Source organism: Nyctibius grandis, chromosome 6 (assembly GCF_013368605.1).
Source record: "Nyctibius grandis isolate bNycGra1 chromosome 6, bNycGra1.pri, whole genome shotgun sequence".
In the NCBI taxonomy this organism is placed as follows: Eukaryota; Metazoa; Chordata; class Aves; order Nyctibiiformes; family Nyctibiidae; genus Nyctibius; species Nyctibius grandis.
The window spans coordinates 69,939,231-69,954,670 of record NC_090663.1 but is presented as its reverse complement, the minus strand read 5'-3'; the positions used below and the strand labels follow the sequence as shown (position 1 = coordinate 69,954,670).

General features: G+C 48.4%; 2 protein-coding genes across 2 annotated transcripts in view; one reads left to right on the top strand and one right to left on the bottom strand.

The window, feature by feature from the left end:
• LRBA (LPS responsive beige-like anchor protein) overlaps nucleotides 1-15,440 on the bottom strand; it is a 432,022-nt gene that overhangs the window by 180,114 nt on the left and 236,468 nt on the right. The window contains 2 exon segments of the mRNA XM_068402600.1: nucleotides 10,382-10,518; nucleotides 13,175-13,321. Of these exon segments, the coding sequence (XP_068258701.1) occupies nucleotides 10,382-10,518; nucleotides 13,175-13,321 (284 nt within the window).
• MAB21L2 (mab-21 like 2) lies at nucleotides 5,351-6,430 on the top strand. The gene has a single exon (XM_068404076.1). It carries the CDS (start codon nucleotides 5,351-5,353, stop codon nucleotides 6,428-6,430), a length of 1,080 nt encoding a protein of 359 aa, XP_068260177.1.

Here is a 15,440-nt window from a genome sequence, read left to right as displayed (position 1 = left end):
TTACAGCTAAAAGAAGTCACCATTAGCCATCACACAGAATCACACAGAATCAATCAGGTTGGAAGAGACGAGAAAAGAGAAGATGCTACCTTTAATACAAGATTCAAAGCATTAGAGAAAGCCTTCAGCTGCAGGTTGCTCGTGGTTAAACACCAGAATATGAACACATTTTAACACTGAATAGGAAAGGAAAAATAAGGTACTTAAAGGAGTAGTTGGAACCCTCCTCTTTCCCACTGCAGAAACAAAAGCTAGGGGAGACGTAGAAACCTGCATAAATTAATTACCATACCATTCAGTCTTCATGGAAAACAGTACAAGGTTTATGCAACACTCTTCACTGATGAGATGCGTTAATGACATGTAGAAATGAAACCATCTTTTCTCCCCCAGTGTGTGCTATCAACTAACTTCATAAACACAGTCCTTAGATCGGCAGATAGTAAAGCCGAGCCATGACTTTCAAGAGAAGGTACACGCTGTATACTATTACATGTAAACAGAGTTTTATCTGTCAAACCCACAGCAACACTTACTGTAACTATTAACTGGCTTCTGCTGTGGAGAAACACAACATGCATTACTGAACCATTTCTTTTCAAATCCATACATTCCCTGCAGCAGTTCAAGCTCCATCAGCAGTGCAGGAATGTCTGAAAATGACAGGCAAAGGGCACTAGCTCTTTTCCCATACTGTTCTTCTATAAATGGAAGCAGAGTCCTACGGAGCACTTAAAGCTGAGAACGTTTGAAGACTGATCTCCAGGCAAAAAAAAAATATTACAATGTTAGGTTCCATGAGCAGATTAATTATTCTGTTTTCTGCAAAACTGTTTCCCTTAAATGAAAGGACAGAGAGGAAACCAGCTATGAAAAAATAATGGAACGCTAGCTGGGTCTCATCTACAAAGCTGCCATGAACAAAGCGTATATGTACACATACGTATTTCATATGCTGTTCATAAAAATATTTCTTATCCCTTTTGGGAGCACCTGTTCCTGCATTCACTTTTCTCTCTCCTCTCAGCGAGGGGAGAGGGAGAAAAAAAGGGTATATTTGGCAGAAATCCTTTAATAGCCTCAAGTCAATTTGATTAAGCTTTGTTTTGCCTTAAAAATTACACCTTGTATCAGTAGCGTGTTATAGAAAGTTTAAAACACAACGTTCAGAATAAAAAAGCTCTGAAATATGTAACGTATGCCACTTTGATAAGCTGGTTAGGCAAGCAAATGCAAGTATGCTGTATCATAACACAAGAAACTTGCTAAAACTCCGAGCTGTTTTCCAGTTTTCTTCTGTTTTTTTTTTAAGAGTTAATACAAATGTACAGCATTCACTTAAAAAAAAAAGGAGAAAAAAATAAGTCTTTGCACACTTAATAGCAGCCCTTCGCTGCTACTTCACCATCCTTAGTGTGAAGAAAATACCGTTGCACATACCATGTATACACGCCCGGGTTTACACCAGCCCGAGCTCCCCGCGGTACCCAGAGGGAGGAAGCAGGAGGAGCCAAGGCAGGAGCAAACCCTCTCTGAACACCCAGTCCCCTTTCCAGTATCTTTTTTACAGAAGCCCTTGCTAACAAAACACTATTGCTCCAGGCAGCGGCATGCTGCTGATGTTGGCACTGCTTAAACCAAACAAACACGATGTTTAACAGTCAAATAAAATGTCCCGCAGCCTCCCTAATGAATTTGTCAAGGACCATCAGATCACCCCCGCCCCTGCCTCATTAACTCAAGTATGATGAGACGGATTATAACGAGAGAATACAGATCAATCGGTCTGAAGGCTTCAAGTGGCTTTTAGCCCTGAGAGCTTCCCTCTCTGCGGCACACACACGCACCCGGTCTTTTTAATGGAATACAGTATCTCCTGCTGCTGGAGGGGCTGCCACTTCCTTCTATACACCATCAAGGAGCTGCTGATGGACTTCTACACTAACATACATAAAAGCAGAGGTGACAAGGGCTCTTCAATTATAGCCTCCTCGGATCCTGTTCCCCTTCAATTATTCATCCCGGCGAGAGCAAATTCCGCCACAGACGAAGCTGGTCTTAATGCAGTGCGGCCACAAACACCCAGACACAGGAGAGAAGGGTTTCACGTGCATTATTTGCTGGAAGTGTTTAAGTTTATTGCTCAAATGATGTTTCTAATTAGCGCTGGGGCAATAAATTAAAGTCGGCTTTTGTTTAGCTGATTTATTATTTACTAGAGCTTCAACCTCAGACAGGAAAATTGGTAATGAATTGTTCTAAATCCGAACACTAGTAACGCTTCATCATTAGTCACTTTACCGGGGGAGGGGAATCGTCCGCTCCTGCTGCTTTTACCCTGAAAACACGAAAGCGCGTCCCCCCACCCTTGCCCGGGCCGCCCGACGGCTCCGGCGTCTCCTCCGCGCCCGGGACGCGGGACATCCCCGCGCTCTGCTGGAAGCGAAACCCCGCGGAGCCTTTCCCTGCCCGCTACTGCTCGGAGGGTCGATGTGCAGAACCCCTCGCCGGACCGGGGAGAAGGGAAGGCAGCCCGGCTGCCAGTGCACCCCGGTCCGCTCCGAGAGCCGGGAGCTTCGGCGGGGCTTGTGAAAGGGAGCCCAAGCCCTAACTAACTCTTCCGCTTGTCGGGGAGCCTGCGGAGACGAGGCGCAGGACCCTCGCAGCTCCGCCCGGCCAGCCGAGCCCCGGAGAGACGCTCCGCGCAGGCGAAGCACAACGATGCCCGCCCGGTGCTGCCGCCCGCGCCCGGCCCGGACGCAGCGAAGGGGCCTCTGAGCACCTTGAGCGGGTCCGGCCGCGGCCCCAGGGAGGGGGCAGGTCCGCGGGCACTTACCCGCGCCCCGGGGCGGAAAGCCCCGCTCCAGCCCGCGCATCCCCGGGACGCCTAGAGACCGTGAGAGCAGCGGCGCCAGCGCCTTTGCGAGCCAGCGGCTCTCCCCTCGTCGCAGCCTGCCCCCCTGTCCCCCACCCCTTTGAAGCTGCTCTCTTCGGAGCCTTCCCTGGGCTCGGCTCCCTCCTGACGGGCCGAGCCCGGCGGCGACACCTGACACCGCCGCCCGCCCGGGCCCAACCGAGCACCGGGCACCGCGGGTGCCCCCACCTAGCCCCGGGCGCAGACTGCCCCGGCGGCATCGGGGGAAACAACGAGCCGATCCTCTCCTGGGGGAGAACGGAGCCCCACCAGCCCCGGCGCCGGGCACGTCCGTACTTACTTCTTCCAGCGCGCAGTGGTACGGTCGGCACAAGACATGTTTCTAATTTAAACGCACACGGAAAACAGACGGCGATATTTTCTTTATTAAAATCAGCCAGCTGCAGCGAAAGGAGCAAAGAACGAGAACCCGAGCCCAAGCGCTGCGAGCTGGTTCAACTGAGGCTCCGCAAGACGAGGGGCGCATCGCGTGTGAACGGGGCGCCGGCCGGGCTCCCAGGGCGGCAGCCGGGCTGCCAGAGCCGCCCCCGCGCAGCAGGGACCCGCGGAGGGGCTGCACGGCCCGGGGGAGGGCGAAGCCGCTGCGGAAACACGCACCCTTGGCCCGAGCAAGGAGGATGGGGAGGGTGTCTCCCCGCCAGCCTAAGTTTCTGCAAGAGAAACACTTGTTGTGGTTTTGCAGCAGGTACAGCCCGGGGGGTGAGAGCAGTGCGAGCGAGCTGCTCCTTCCGAACTGACATAACATCGCTACAGTTTTATGTCCAAATCATTCAACATTCTTATTAATACAAACTTGCATAAAACATCGTTTCCTTTCGAATAACTCCATCCTACGCTTTAGGAGGATGAACAGAACTTTATGGCACGAGATTTATCTAAATTAAGGTGACTGCGGCACTGACTGAGGGCAGTAAAACAAGGTGTGCAATTGTGCTCCAGTGACGCTCTCACTTTCACTGCTGCAGCCCGACATTAGCGAAGGAAGATTGATGCCTGCGGTGAAGCACCGGCACGCCTCTCCCCGCTTCCCCTCAGTCACCGGCACTGCCGCTGGGTCTCCTCGCAGCGAGCCGAGGGAGCAGCGAGCTCCCCTCACCCTTCACCCGGCCGCCACAGCAAAGTTACAGCTCCTCCCCACCCCGCGCCGGGTCCCAGGACGCTCACAGCCCCCCGCACCCCCCGGCTCCCCCCTCCCGGCCCGGCTTTAACGCCAGCGCGGAGCGGACGGGGCGCCCCTGCCCCGCGGCCGCCGGGGAAGGAGGCAGGAGTGAGCGCGCGGGCGCGTGTGCGCGCCCCCGCGCCGGCCGTGCCCGCCGGCCGCCGCGATTGGCCGCGCCGCTGACAGCTCGGCGGCGATTGTAGGAGGCGGGGCTCCGCCCCCCGCCCGCGCCCCGGCCCCATTCATAAACTACAGGGCCCGGCGGCACCGCCGGAGAGAGACGGGCACACGGCGGAGGAGAGGCGCAGAAAGTGAGAGCCTCGGGTGGGGAGGGGGAGGAGAAGCCATCCCGGGCACAGCAGCTACGCCCTCCTCCCGCTCAGGATAAAACAGTCTGTGCAAAGAAAAAAACAACCAACAGCCAACCTCTATCTGTATCTATCTCAGAGCAATCTATATAGCGCTGCAGGACAGGAATGAGAGATCACAGACCAAGTGCACACGTCTGCGCGCAAAGATAGAGAAAGCCACAGAGCCGGGTTCAGCCAACGCCTCCAGCAGGAAAAGGGAAATCAGCAACACCCCCTGACAGTCTGAGAGAGCGGCAGCCAAACTCATGCACATCTCTGGCGGTGCCACGGACTGAAAGAGAGAGAGAGAGGCAGACAAACAGAGAGACAGACAGACAGAGAGTTCACTCTTCCGCTCTGGGCATTGCTCGCATTCTTCTCCTCTCGTATCGTGCGCGGTTTTAAACTTCGCCGCCGACCGGCTTTTCTGCGGGGACCTTCTGCGAGTCCTGGGGAAGTTTGTTTGGGTTTTGTTTTTTGTTTTTGTGGGTTTTTTTCCATGAACTATTGAAACAGCATTTTTGTCGCTGCGCGGGGGGTGGGCGCCTGAGCGCAGGGGCAGCGCAGACCTCCCTGCCCCCACCGCCACCCAAAACTTTGCGTTCCGGGAGCCCGCGGGGGCTGCCCGCCGCCCCGGCACCGCCACCGCCCAGCCCCGCTCGCCTGCGGCTCGCACTCCTCCTCCTCCTCGCCGGGGCAGCGCTGGGCTTCGCTCCTTTGTGCTTCGTCGTCCTCCCCGATTTTGTTAATTGCTCTCACTGGCGCGCCGCTGCCGCCTTCTTCCCGGAGGGGGTGGGGGTCTGCGATTTGGCCGGTGCCCTCCGCAAAGCTGCAGCCACCGCTAAAGCATTGGATCCCTCAACGTACTGCGAGAGCCCGGTGTACAGCCCGGACCTGTGCCCCAACATGATCGCCGCGCAGGCCAAGCTGGTCTACCAGCTCAACAAATACTACACGGAGCGCTGCCAGGCGCGCAAGGCGGCCATCGCCAAGACCATCCGGGAGGTGTGCAAGGTCGTGTCGGACGTGCTGAAGGAGGTGGAGGTGCAGGAGCCGCGCTTCATCAGCTCCCTGAGCGAGATCGACGCCCGTTACGAGGGGCTGGAGGTGATCTCGCCCACCGAGTTTGAGGTGGTGCTCTACCTCAACCAGATGGGCGTCTTCAACTTCGTGGACGACGGCTCCCTGCCGGGCTGCGCCGTGCTCAAGCTGAGCGACGGCCGCAAGCGCAGCATGTCCCTCTGGGTGGAGTTCATCACCGCCTCGGGCTACCTGTCCGCCCGCAAGATCCGCTCCCGCTTCCAGACGCTGGTGGCCCAGGCCGTGGACAAGTGCAGCTACCGGGACGTGGTGAAGATGATCGCGGACACGAGCGAGGTGAAGCTGCGCATCCGGGAGCGGTACGTGGTGCAGATCACGCCCGCCTTCAAGTGCACCGGGATCTGGCCGCGCAGCGCGGCGCAGTGGCCCATGCCCCACATCCCCTGGCCCGGCCCCAACCGGGTGGCGGAGGTGAAGGCGGAGGGCTTCAACCTGCTCTCCAAGGAGTGCTACTCGCTGACGGGCAAGCAGAGCTCGGCCGAGAGCGACGCTTGGGTGCTGCAGTTCGGCGAGGCCGAGAACCGGCTGCTGATGGGCGGCTGCAGGAACAAGTGCCTCTCGGTGCTGAAAACGCTGCGCGACCGGCACCTGGAGCTGCCCGGGCAGCCCCTCAACAACTACCACATGAAGACGCTGCTGCTGTACGAGTGCGAGAAGCACCCGCGGGAGACCGACTGGGACGAGGCGTGCCTGGGCGACCGGCTCAACGGCATCCTCTTGCAGCTCATCTCCTGCCTGCAGTGCCGGCGCTGCCCCCACTACTTCCTACCCAACCTAGACCTCTTTCAGGGCAAACCCCACTCGGCCCTGGAAAGCGCTGCCAAACAGACCTGGAGGCTAGCCAGAGAAATCCTCACCAATCCCAAAAGCCTCGACAAGCTATAGGGTTAACACCACCATCCCCCCTCCCGCGCACAAAACTCGCCCTCCGTCAACAACAACAGCGCCTAAAAACTTTTTATTTAACGCAAACGACGACGGAAAGAGGCGGCGAAAGAAACGCGCCCCCGCCACCCCCCCACCCACCTGCAGCTCGGCCTTTAAGAACTTGCAGACGGTTTTCCCGGCATAAACTCTCACTGCCTTGCACGGAAGAAGGGAAGAGCCTTTCCTCCCGTCCTCCAATGTGAATTTTTAAAAAGTCACAAAAAGAGAAGCAATCGGACTTTTGCATCCTCAAAACGAAACCCGAAAGGTACATTTTCCAATCCATGTATAGTCCTTTTCTTATTCTCTCTTTGTTTGCCTGAATGTTGTCACCAAGTGAAAAATTATTTAACTATATGTACAAATCTCCCTTTAAAAAAGTTTTACTGATGTTAAATGTATTTCGGTGCCAAGGTCAGATTATGTGCCCCGCGACTGACTTGTTGCAAATAGTAATAAAAATATTACTTTAACTTTACACTGACTTTTTGTGAATGGTTCTTAAATTCAGGCAAGTAAGATTCTTTCTGAACCTCAGAAGTAAATTTTTTTAAAAAGCAACGAAAACACGAGATGTAAAGAGAGTCTAAACGCGACACCTAGCCCAAGCCTGAGCTTGGCACATTCGCTGACGTTTTCTAAACTTCTCTCTAGTTCATAGAAAAACAGTGCATCTAAGAAAAAAAAAAATCTATATTCTGTAGTTCAGCATGTGACAACATCTGCTGTATTTCTATGACTTTGAGTTTCCCCTCTAAATTTTGGAAATATATGGAGCGTCGCACAGCAGCTCGCCTGAATTTAGACAGAATTAGAGCATGGCGTTTCCTAACCTACGGTCGTCACCTTCATTGTTTTTTCCTCATAGTTTTCTTTCCTTTTTTTTTTTTTTCCCCCCGGTAAATCTAAAGCGCTTGTATTTTGTTTTAAAACTCCATCGCTATTTGCTTTCGCTTCCCAGAGCGAACGCGCTTTCCATTTGACTTTGACAAGAAGGAAGTCTAGATCTACCCTGAATAATTAATGCGCTTGAGAGCAACGGGTCGATATTTTTTTAAACAAACATTTGTTTCCCCCGGATTTTTAAGTACAGCATAAAATCGCACCACAGCATAGCCAGACGAGCAGAGAAGCGACCCGTAAGGAAACCACCCGATCCCACTTCATCCCCGGTCGCTCTCTGCGCAGACACCGCCGATCTCCTTCCCCGCCCGAGCCCCCTCTCCCAAAGCTGAGATCTACCCGATCCCTGTATTTCGTCCTTTAGCAATTTCGCTTTAAGTTTGCTCAGGACGGCTTAGAAATAGTTGCAGGATTTTTATCCGGAACGCATTTCTAAGCTTTAAAAGCGTTAGCATTATCCGCTCGAGCCGCACGAAAGACTTCAAAGCCGGCTCGGAGCATTTCGAGCAAGATTTCGTGTCCTTTGTGGGTTTTTGTGGTTTTTTGTTGTTTTTTTTGGGGGGGGGGGGGGGAGGGGGCGAGTGCAAAAATGTCAGTTCTTGCCCCAAAGGACTATTTCCGTTTCTTTGTGGACGGATCCGGCAAGAAATAGACATTCAAATTTGAGTTGTTTTTATCTTTAAGTTAAAAACGAAATTCACAAGTCCGACATCAGCCTGGGAAATGAACCTCCCGCACAGCCCGGGCGGCGCAGGGGCGGCCCGGCCCCGCCGGTCCCAACACCCCCGGGGTCCCGGCACCCCCGGGGTCCCAGCACCCCCGGTCCCGGCAAAGCGGGGCTGCTTGATCGTGAGCCTCTTCATCCCCGGGCACTACAGCCCGGGCATGTTTCACAAGCTTCTGTTAGAGTCACCACAGCGCTTTCCCCAGCGCGGACCCTGGCTCACCTGGCAAAATGGGTTTAGCCCGCGGGGCCACCCTTTGCCTTCTGAAAACATCCCCGAGCAAGAGTATAAACTCTGATCTTATCGCTGCTGATGCTATCTCTACGGCAGGTTTTTCTTCAAGAACTTGTCACAATGTTTTCTTTCCAGTAGTTTAGACAAATATACAAGGAACTTAAATTTATCAAACAGATGAAGTCTCATTAATTAAACGGGCCTTCTGAGCGGATTAGGATTTTTTTTTCCAAGGGGCATTTTCTACAGCAGGTCTAGTCACCGCTATCAAGGTACAGGAACTTAAGCAGAGGGTGGGGCAGGGAGGCATTAATGCTTTAAAGCAAGCTGCTTTGTAAGCTTATTTGTTTTTTTTTAAATAAAAATACTCCGATTTTATTTTTAGCTTCCCCACATACCCACAAGAGACATTGCAAAAGGTCTTTTTTTTTTTCTTCTAAGACCTCCTGCTAAAGTAGCATCACAAGTAGAATGTAAGAGGTGTAGCCTGTATTTCATGTAACCAACTCCTTTTATAGGAACCCAAATAACATCTTTCAGATACAGAATTAAAGATACAGTGAAATCAAACCAGAATGACTACTCACAGTTAAGAAAACAACCACTACCAAATACTCGAAAACAGAAGAAAGTAAGCTGAATACGTGTTGTATGGCAATGTCCCCATAAAACATGTAACAGGAACTCTTAAGAATTAGTCACTGTACTAAAACGCCCTGTGTGCTAAACATGGAAAACAAAAATGCAGAATCATGCAGATCTGTAAGACTTTTCTCATGCTAATGCAATACAAAGCAGAACATTTTAGATGGAAAATGCAACACAGTAACATCTCAAACTGTCTTTACATTTTATATTTATATCCTTTTTACCATGAAATGTTTAAAAAAAAAACCACTATGGAAGGACTAAGCACATCAAAATTTTAAGAGCTATCTCATACTTCAAATAATTTTTAAAATATTTCAAAAATACTTCAGGACCAAAAAAAAGTTGAATCTCATTTACGGTATCTCATAAAAATCACAATTGTAGTTAATTGCTTATATTAAATTCTAGTCTAAGCATTTAAGAGTGCTGTTTTTCAAAACAAATTTATTCCTTGATAGGATTTGATAATCCCAGCTTTCAGACCCATTTTTAATACAGACAAGAGCAATTTACTCAATAGGAACAAAGAACTGAACTGGCGCTTAACACACAAGGTATTCTCCACAGACAAGCAGAAAACCACTACTTCTTCCAGGGAGTTTTTTTCCCCTTCACAAAGAAATTATTACCTTGTTTAATATTAACCAGATATTTAAAAAACCAAGAGCCATCACTCTGCTTAAATAGGGATGCGAGAATATTTACCAATCATGTCATACTTTTGAAATGTTGCTGTAATACTGTAGAAAACATTCAAGTGCAACCTTATTAAGCTAATCGCACAATATACTGCCTTTGAAATAGAAATTTTACCGAAGGTCACTAATTTTAAGCAAAACACTAGTAATCAAGTAATGCAGAGCAAATAAAGTTTGTGGAAATTAGCAAGTCAGCTCAGAAACGTATTTTAAGAGGGCAATTATGTTTTCTGCTAAGGCACAATAAATAATAACAGGCCCTGTAAAATCTGTTATAGAAAAATACGATACAGAAGCACTGAAAACTTACGAGTGTAGGAAGTTTAGTGCTATGTTACACTGGCATTATATAAAAATAGGAAAGTAAAACAAAGCATTTGAGCTAAAAGCCTCGTTGAACTTTCCAGTATTCATGCAGGCCTGTGATTCAAGATGTCTTTATTTAAGATGCCTCCCTGGAGGTTTATTCGCAGCCAGCTAATTAACATTCAAGTAGGGTCGAATTGTGGGAGGGGGAGAAAAAGGAGAAGGAAAGGAGGTGTCACCTACATGAAGTTCAGTAACATATACGGTCAGTTGCAAACTTATTAAAGCAGGAACACTGCGGACCAACAGAGGCAAAGGAAGTCGAATGAAGAATTAAAGGTCTTGGGTAATTTGTCATCATCTCTCAGAGCTCAGGGTCAATGATCTCTTACCTTCGGGTCGATTTTCTTAAAACTGGGATCTTCTTCATCCACCTCAAAGTAGAGCTCAGAAAGAGTGATGGAAAGAGTGCCTTTCACTACTACTGAGGGTGCCACAAGCTGAGCTGGTGTGCTTAGGGCAACTGGACCTGCCAAAGAGTGAAAACACCAACAATATTCAAAACAGAAAAGGGCGCGAGTGCAAATTATTTGCTTTTCAAGCCTAGAACATTAAAATGAATAAAGCAAAGAGCACAGCTCTTCCTTAAAAAGCAAACCTCTCTTTATCCCGGAAAAGAACATATGTAATAGATTTGCAGTGTCTCTGTGCTGCCGAACATTGAAGCAGCTACAATAGCAAACTGACGCATACATCATACGTGCCAGAGCTGGCTTTAGCGTGGCAGTATATAGTTTTTAGTCAGACGCGTTTTCTTTCTGAGAAACTTTGGGAGTTGCATACCTTTTGTTATATGCAATATAGAGAGTGCACACATGAACACTTGAAATCTTACTGTCAGATGTGTTCTTTAGGTACTGGAGAGTTTCAATAGCTTTCCACAAAGATGAACAGAGCAGTCAAGGCTCAAAGTTGTCCAACTGTAAAGTGTTCCCTCATGGATGCTAGAAATCTATTGTTAAGGTTACACAATGTTATAGAGCCTAAAGTAAAATGTTTTCAAGATGCTTTTGATTCCACGTTAAATATAGTTCAAGGATTCCATACAGTGTTAGTGTAGCTCGGGGACTGTGGGAGTAAACAGCTGGAGGGTTGGTTTCCAACTGAATGAATTTTTATTGGAATAATCACATCTCCACAGGGCTTATCACAGGGACAAATCAGACTACTACTGAAAACAATAGGTTCAGCAGAGATCTGACAATGCAGAACCTATTATATAAACTAACACATACAGAAAGAAAACAGGTTAGGTTTGTCATCCAGCTGATTAAGAGGTAAGGAAATGAAGTTACTTGACTGCAGTATTATCCGACTTTTGTAAAACAGTGGAAGATACGAAAGTGACAGAGACAATTTTGTTTTAATAAAGCATCTATAAATGAGGTACACACGTTCAGGTAATCAACGTGAGAATAACTGACAAAAAATTTAGATGAATTGTCATTTCCATCGATTGTTAGGAGGGTGATGGTCCTTAATCTCGCATCAATCTCAATGTGTGCCACTAGGACAAAAGAAGAGATGCTCTGCGGAGATCAGAGCAGCTTTGCCCTCTATTCCCAACGTACAAATACATTGTGTTTGCAGATGGGCATGAGATAGCTGCAGAACTGCCATGATTTCCCAAAGCTCACCCCCACAAATGGATGAAATAAGCAGCTATGTGTTCTTTTGCTGTCTCCCTTTGCCCTCTGTACATTAGCATGTAATCCAGAGGAGAAATAACATTTTTTCAATCACTCGCAGACATTCAATTACAGGGCAAGCAGACAGCTGCAGAAGCTGGGGCAGTCCAGGTCCTGTGGAAGACCCCTGACAATTTCCACTTCATTTCTAACCCACACCACTTTATTAGCGAGGATTACTTCTTAATCCCATTGCCATTGTCAAGATTATATAATTAAACTCCCCTTTCACCTCTATTACAGTATGAATGTATTACTCAAACCAATGAATGAATAATAAGAGAAGGAAACATGGAGAAGGCTGTTGAGAAGGAAGCTCGTGGCAGAAAGGGAAAAAAAGATTCACATACAGAAAATGCCATTGCATTATTCTCCCATTACTTTATTTTACTTCACTCTTCCTACACAGGTTTTCTTTTTCCATTATGCTGCATTTTTAACTTTTCTTTTTTTAAAAAAAAAAAAAAAAAAAAGAGTGGAATGCAGTTCAGGGATAAGCAAACTGCCAATAAATAATTACTTCCAGTAATTTCACTGAATTATACGTATAATACGTATCAATGTAAGATTATACTACTAGCTTCTCAGGGAACCAGAATTATCCAAGAAATGACATTTTGCTCTAAAGTAAATGTACATGGGATACCAGTTGAGAAAGCAGAAAAACACAGAGAAGTTTGCATTTTCCCTGTAAAGCCCACGGTCCTCAAATAACAACAGAGACTCTATAACTCCCAGTCCCTGAACCAAGGAGGTTACTCGTTTTTTACATTTTGAACTGTACAGAAATGGACCCACTCTACTCAGATGGCAACATCAGCAAAGGTCACATGCGACTGAGTAAAATTAATTAAGTTCAAAGATCTGAAGTAGTATTTCTTCTTCAGAAGAAAGAAGTGAAGTCTAATAAGACTATGGTCTGTGGAGAAGGGACTTCAATGGAGGAATGAAAGAGCATTTTAAAGGAGTCAAATCCAGTGAGCGTACAGATCCTTGAAACCCAAGTAAATAACCAATACATATAATCTGATAACCTCAGGAAAAAAATTAAAGCTCTCCAAAGCCTTTAATTACAGACAACTTGCCTAATTGTCCACCAGCTCTAATGATTTGAGGAGTGGAACAGTGGAACGAGGTCAAAAACAAAGAAAGGAAGCCCTTTTCAAGGCAGAGCTACTTTCTCTAAGGAAGGTTTCCTAGAATACAGATATCTACTGCAGAAGCAAGAAGGTTATAAAAGCCAGAGAAAGAAAATGCACAACCTTCCTCAAGTAGACCATGACCATCTGAGGTGCACAGAAAATGATATTAATGACCCAGTTATGGGAAGGAACAATTTATCGGTGTGTATCCCAAAACATGATTCACTTCAGAGCAGGGGAGATCAGAACTGAAATAGTAAAGAAGCTGAGGAGAAAATTAGATAGCTGAAGTTACCCGTTAAGTTCTCCACTTCTCTTTCCTCCATGAATGACATGATATCGTCATCACCTTCCAAGAGAATCTCACTTTCTGAGTTCTGATTTCCCAAAACTTGACTCTTGATGGACTGCTTTCCTTTAACAAGTATATCCTCATCAGGAGCTGAAATGAAAGAGAGACACATTGCTGTCTGTCAGGTCTCAGAGGCAACAGTGACAAGTGTAATTTTTTTTTAAAATGAAAGTTCAGGAAGAAAACTGTTTAGGACTAGCTGTGGGAAGTACCTGTCTTAATCCTCTAATGTTAGGACACATCTAGTCTTAATCCTATTAAGCCTGCTCAAAATTATCCAGAGCTCTCTGCAGCGTTTAACTCTACTTCAAGTGTTCATGAGAGGGGGGGAAAGGATACAACAGACTCTCTTCCCTCACAGCCTGCCTTCGGAAGTTGAGTTCTTTCTCTGCTGGAAGTAGGTCCCGAGTGCCTGGTGTGTTAACCTGGCGCTCACACCCAGGGTTCAGGCACCGCTTTGCCCTGGCAGCAGCAAGCAGAGGCAGTTTTCCTGCCAGGCAGGGCACCACCGCCGCGAGGACACCGCGGAGGACGCCCCGGCGGGCCAGCGACGGCAGGACGGTGCCCGGCGGGCCGGGAGCCGCGCTCGCACCGCCGCTCCCCGCGAAGCCGCTGCCGCGCCGGGACGGCACCGGGGGGCAGCGCAACAGACCGACGGCGGCGAGCGGAGACCGGCCTCGGCCCGGCAAACTCTCAGCAGCTGGGGCAAGGGAGCGGGGCCGGCCCGGGGGGGGCTCGCCTACACGGCGGCACCGGGGAGGTACGCTGCGCCCGGCCCCGCTCCGCGCCTCACCGCCCGGGGCGGCAGGCAGGGGCAAGGCGGAGCGGCGGCCTCCCGCCCCGCTGGAGCTGCAGCCCCGGCTCCCCGCCGCTGCCGTCAGCGAGGCGGTCAGGCAGGAGCGGTGCGCGGGCTTCGTGAGGCAGAACAGCCCGCGCCGCGCCTCACACGCCTGGGCGAGGCGGGGGGGGCGGGAAAATCAGCCACACGGTCACGGCTGGAGGCAGGGGAAAGCGTGCACCTGCTTCCAGGAGGCACAACGAAATGTACCCGGTCCTTACACGGGACATTTCTATGCTCGCATCTGAATTTTCGGAACGGGAGAGAAGTAAACAAACAGCTCGTTTTACCCAGAGCGCAGGTTTCACGCTACACACGGTAACGGAGCAGGAAAACGTGCCACGGCCGTGCCTGAGGAGTGCTCCCCGCCGCCCGCCTCAGGGGAGGCCAGCGCTGGCCAAGGCGGGGCTACCTGGGAATGGTCCTCATCTCGTCTGGGCACTGCTAGGTCGAAATCTATTTTATTCAAATTAAAACCTCAAAGCAGCAGCAAAATAATTAAAAAAAAAAAAAAAAAAGAGAAATTGCTCACTCTACATGTAAGTTACCACTTGCTGTGGTAAAGCCAAAACCCAGCAGTGTGCGTGTGTTGTTTGGGGTTTTTTAAAGTTGAAAATAAAAGTACTATTTCTTAAAAAAATAGATTGAGAATGCCCATGGCACAGCCGTGTTTGAAAAACATTCACCAAACACATCAGGACCAACTAACTTCAACACACTGCTCATTGCTTTCTCTGATTGCTGCCATACTTGATTTGAAGTTCCACTGTCTTACTTTAAAAATATGTTAATCTGCAAACATTTACAGAAGGCAGCAATTCCCCAGTGGCAATATATAAAGTTTAAAATTGTTTAAGTAAATATATGCACATAAATTGCAAATAATAAACTTTTCAATTAAGTGAAAACTAAAAAACCCAAACAAACAAACAAAAAATCCCCAAACCACCAAATACCCTGGTTTTGGTTTAGGCCTTGAGCTTACAAAAAACCCAAACAACAACAACAAAAAAACAAAGACAACCAAAAAAACCACAAAGAAAAGGAAGTTTAACTTGCCATACAAAACAAAATGCAATTTATGCATGATCCTTTCTCCCCAACCCACAACTGCCACTTGTAAGAAAGCCTTTACAATAAATCATTGTAAAGCTTTAACTGCATTGTGCAAACACAAATTTTACTTTCTTCTAAAATGTGCTCTTGTAAATAATGATAACTCAGATTCTGGAGCTGTTCAATGTGAGTTGAAAACCTTCTTGTCACGGAAAATATGCAGCTGATATTTAGAAAGGTTTTCCTGTAATTAACTCCCCCTTGAGGATTTTAAGTTAGCAGCAGTAAAATTACCAACAGTATACTAATATACAC

Coding starts and splice junctions, on each gene's coding strand:
- MAB21L2 (XM_068404076.1), top strand. CDS start 5,351: ATGATCGCCGCGCAGGCCAAGCTGGTCTACCAGCTCAACAAATACTAC.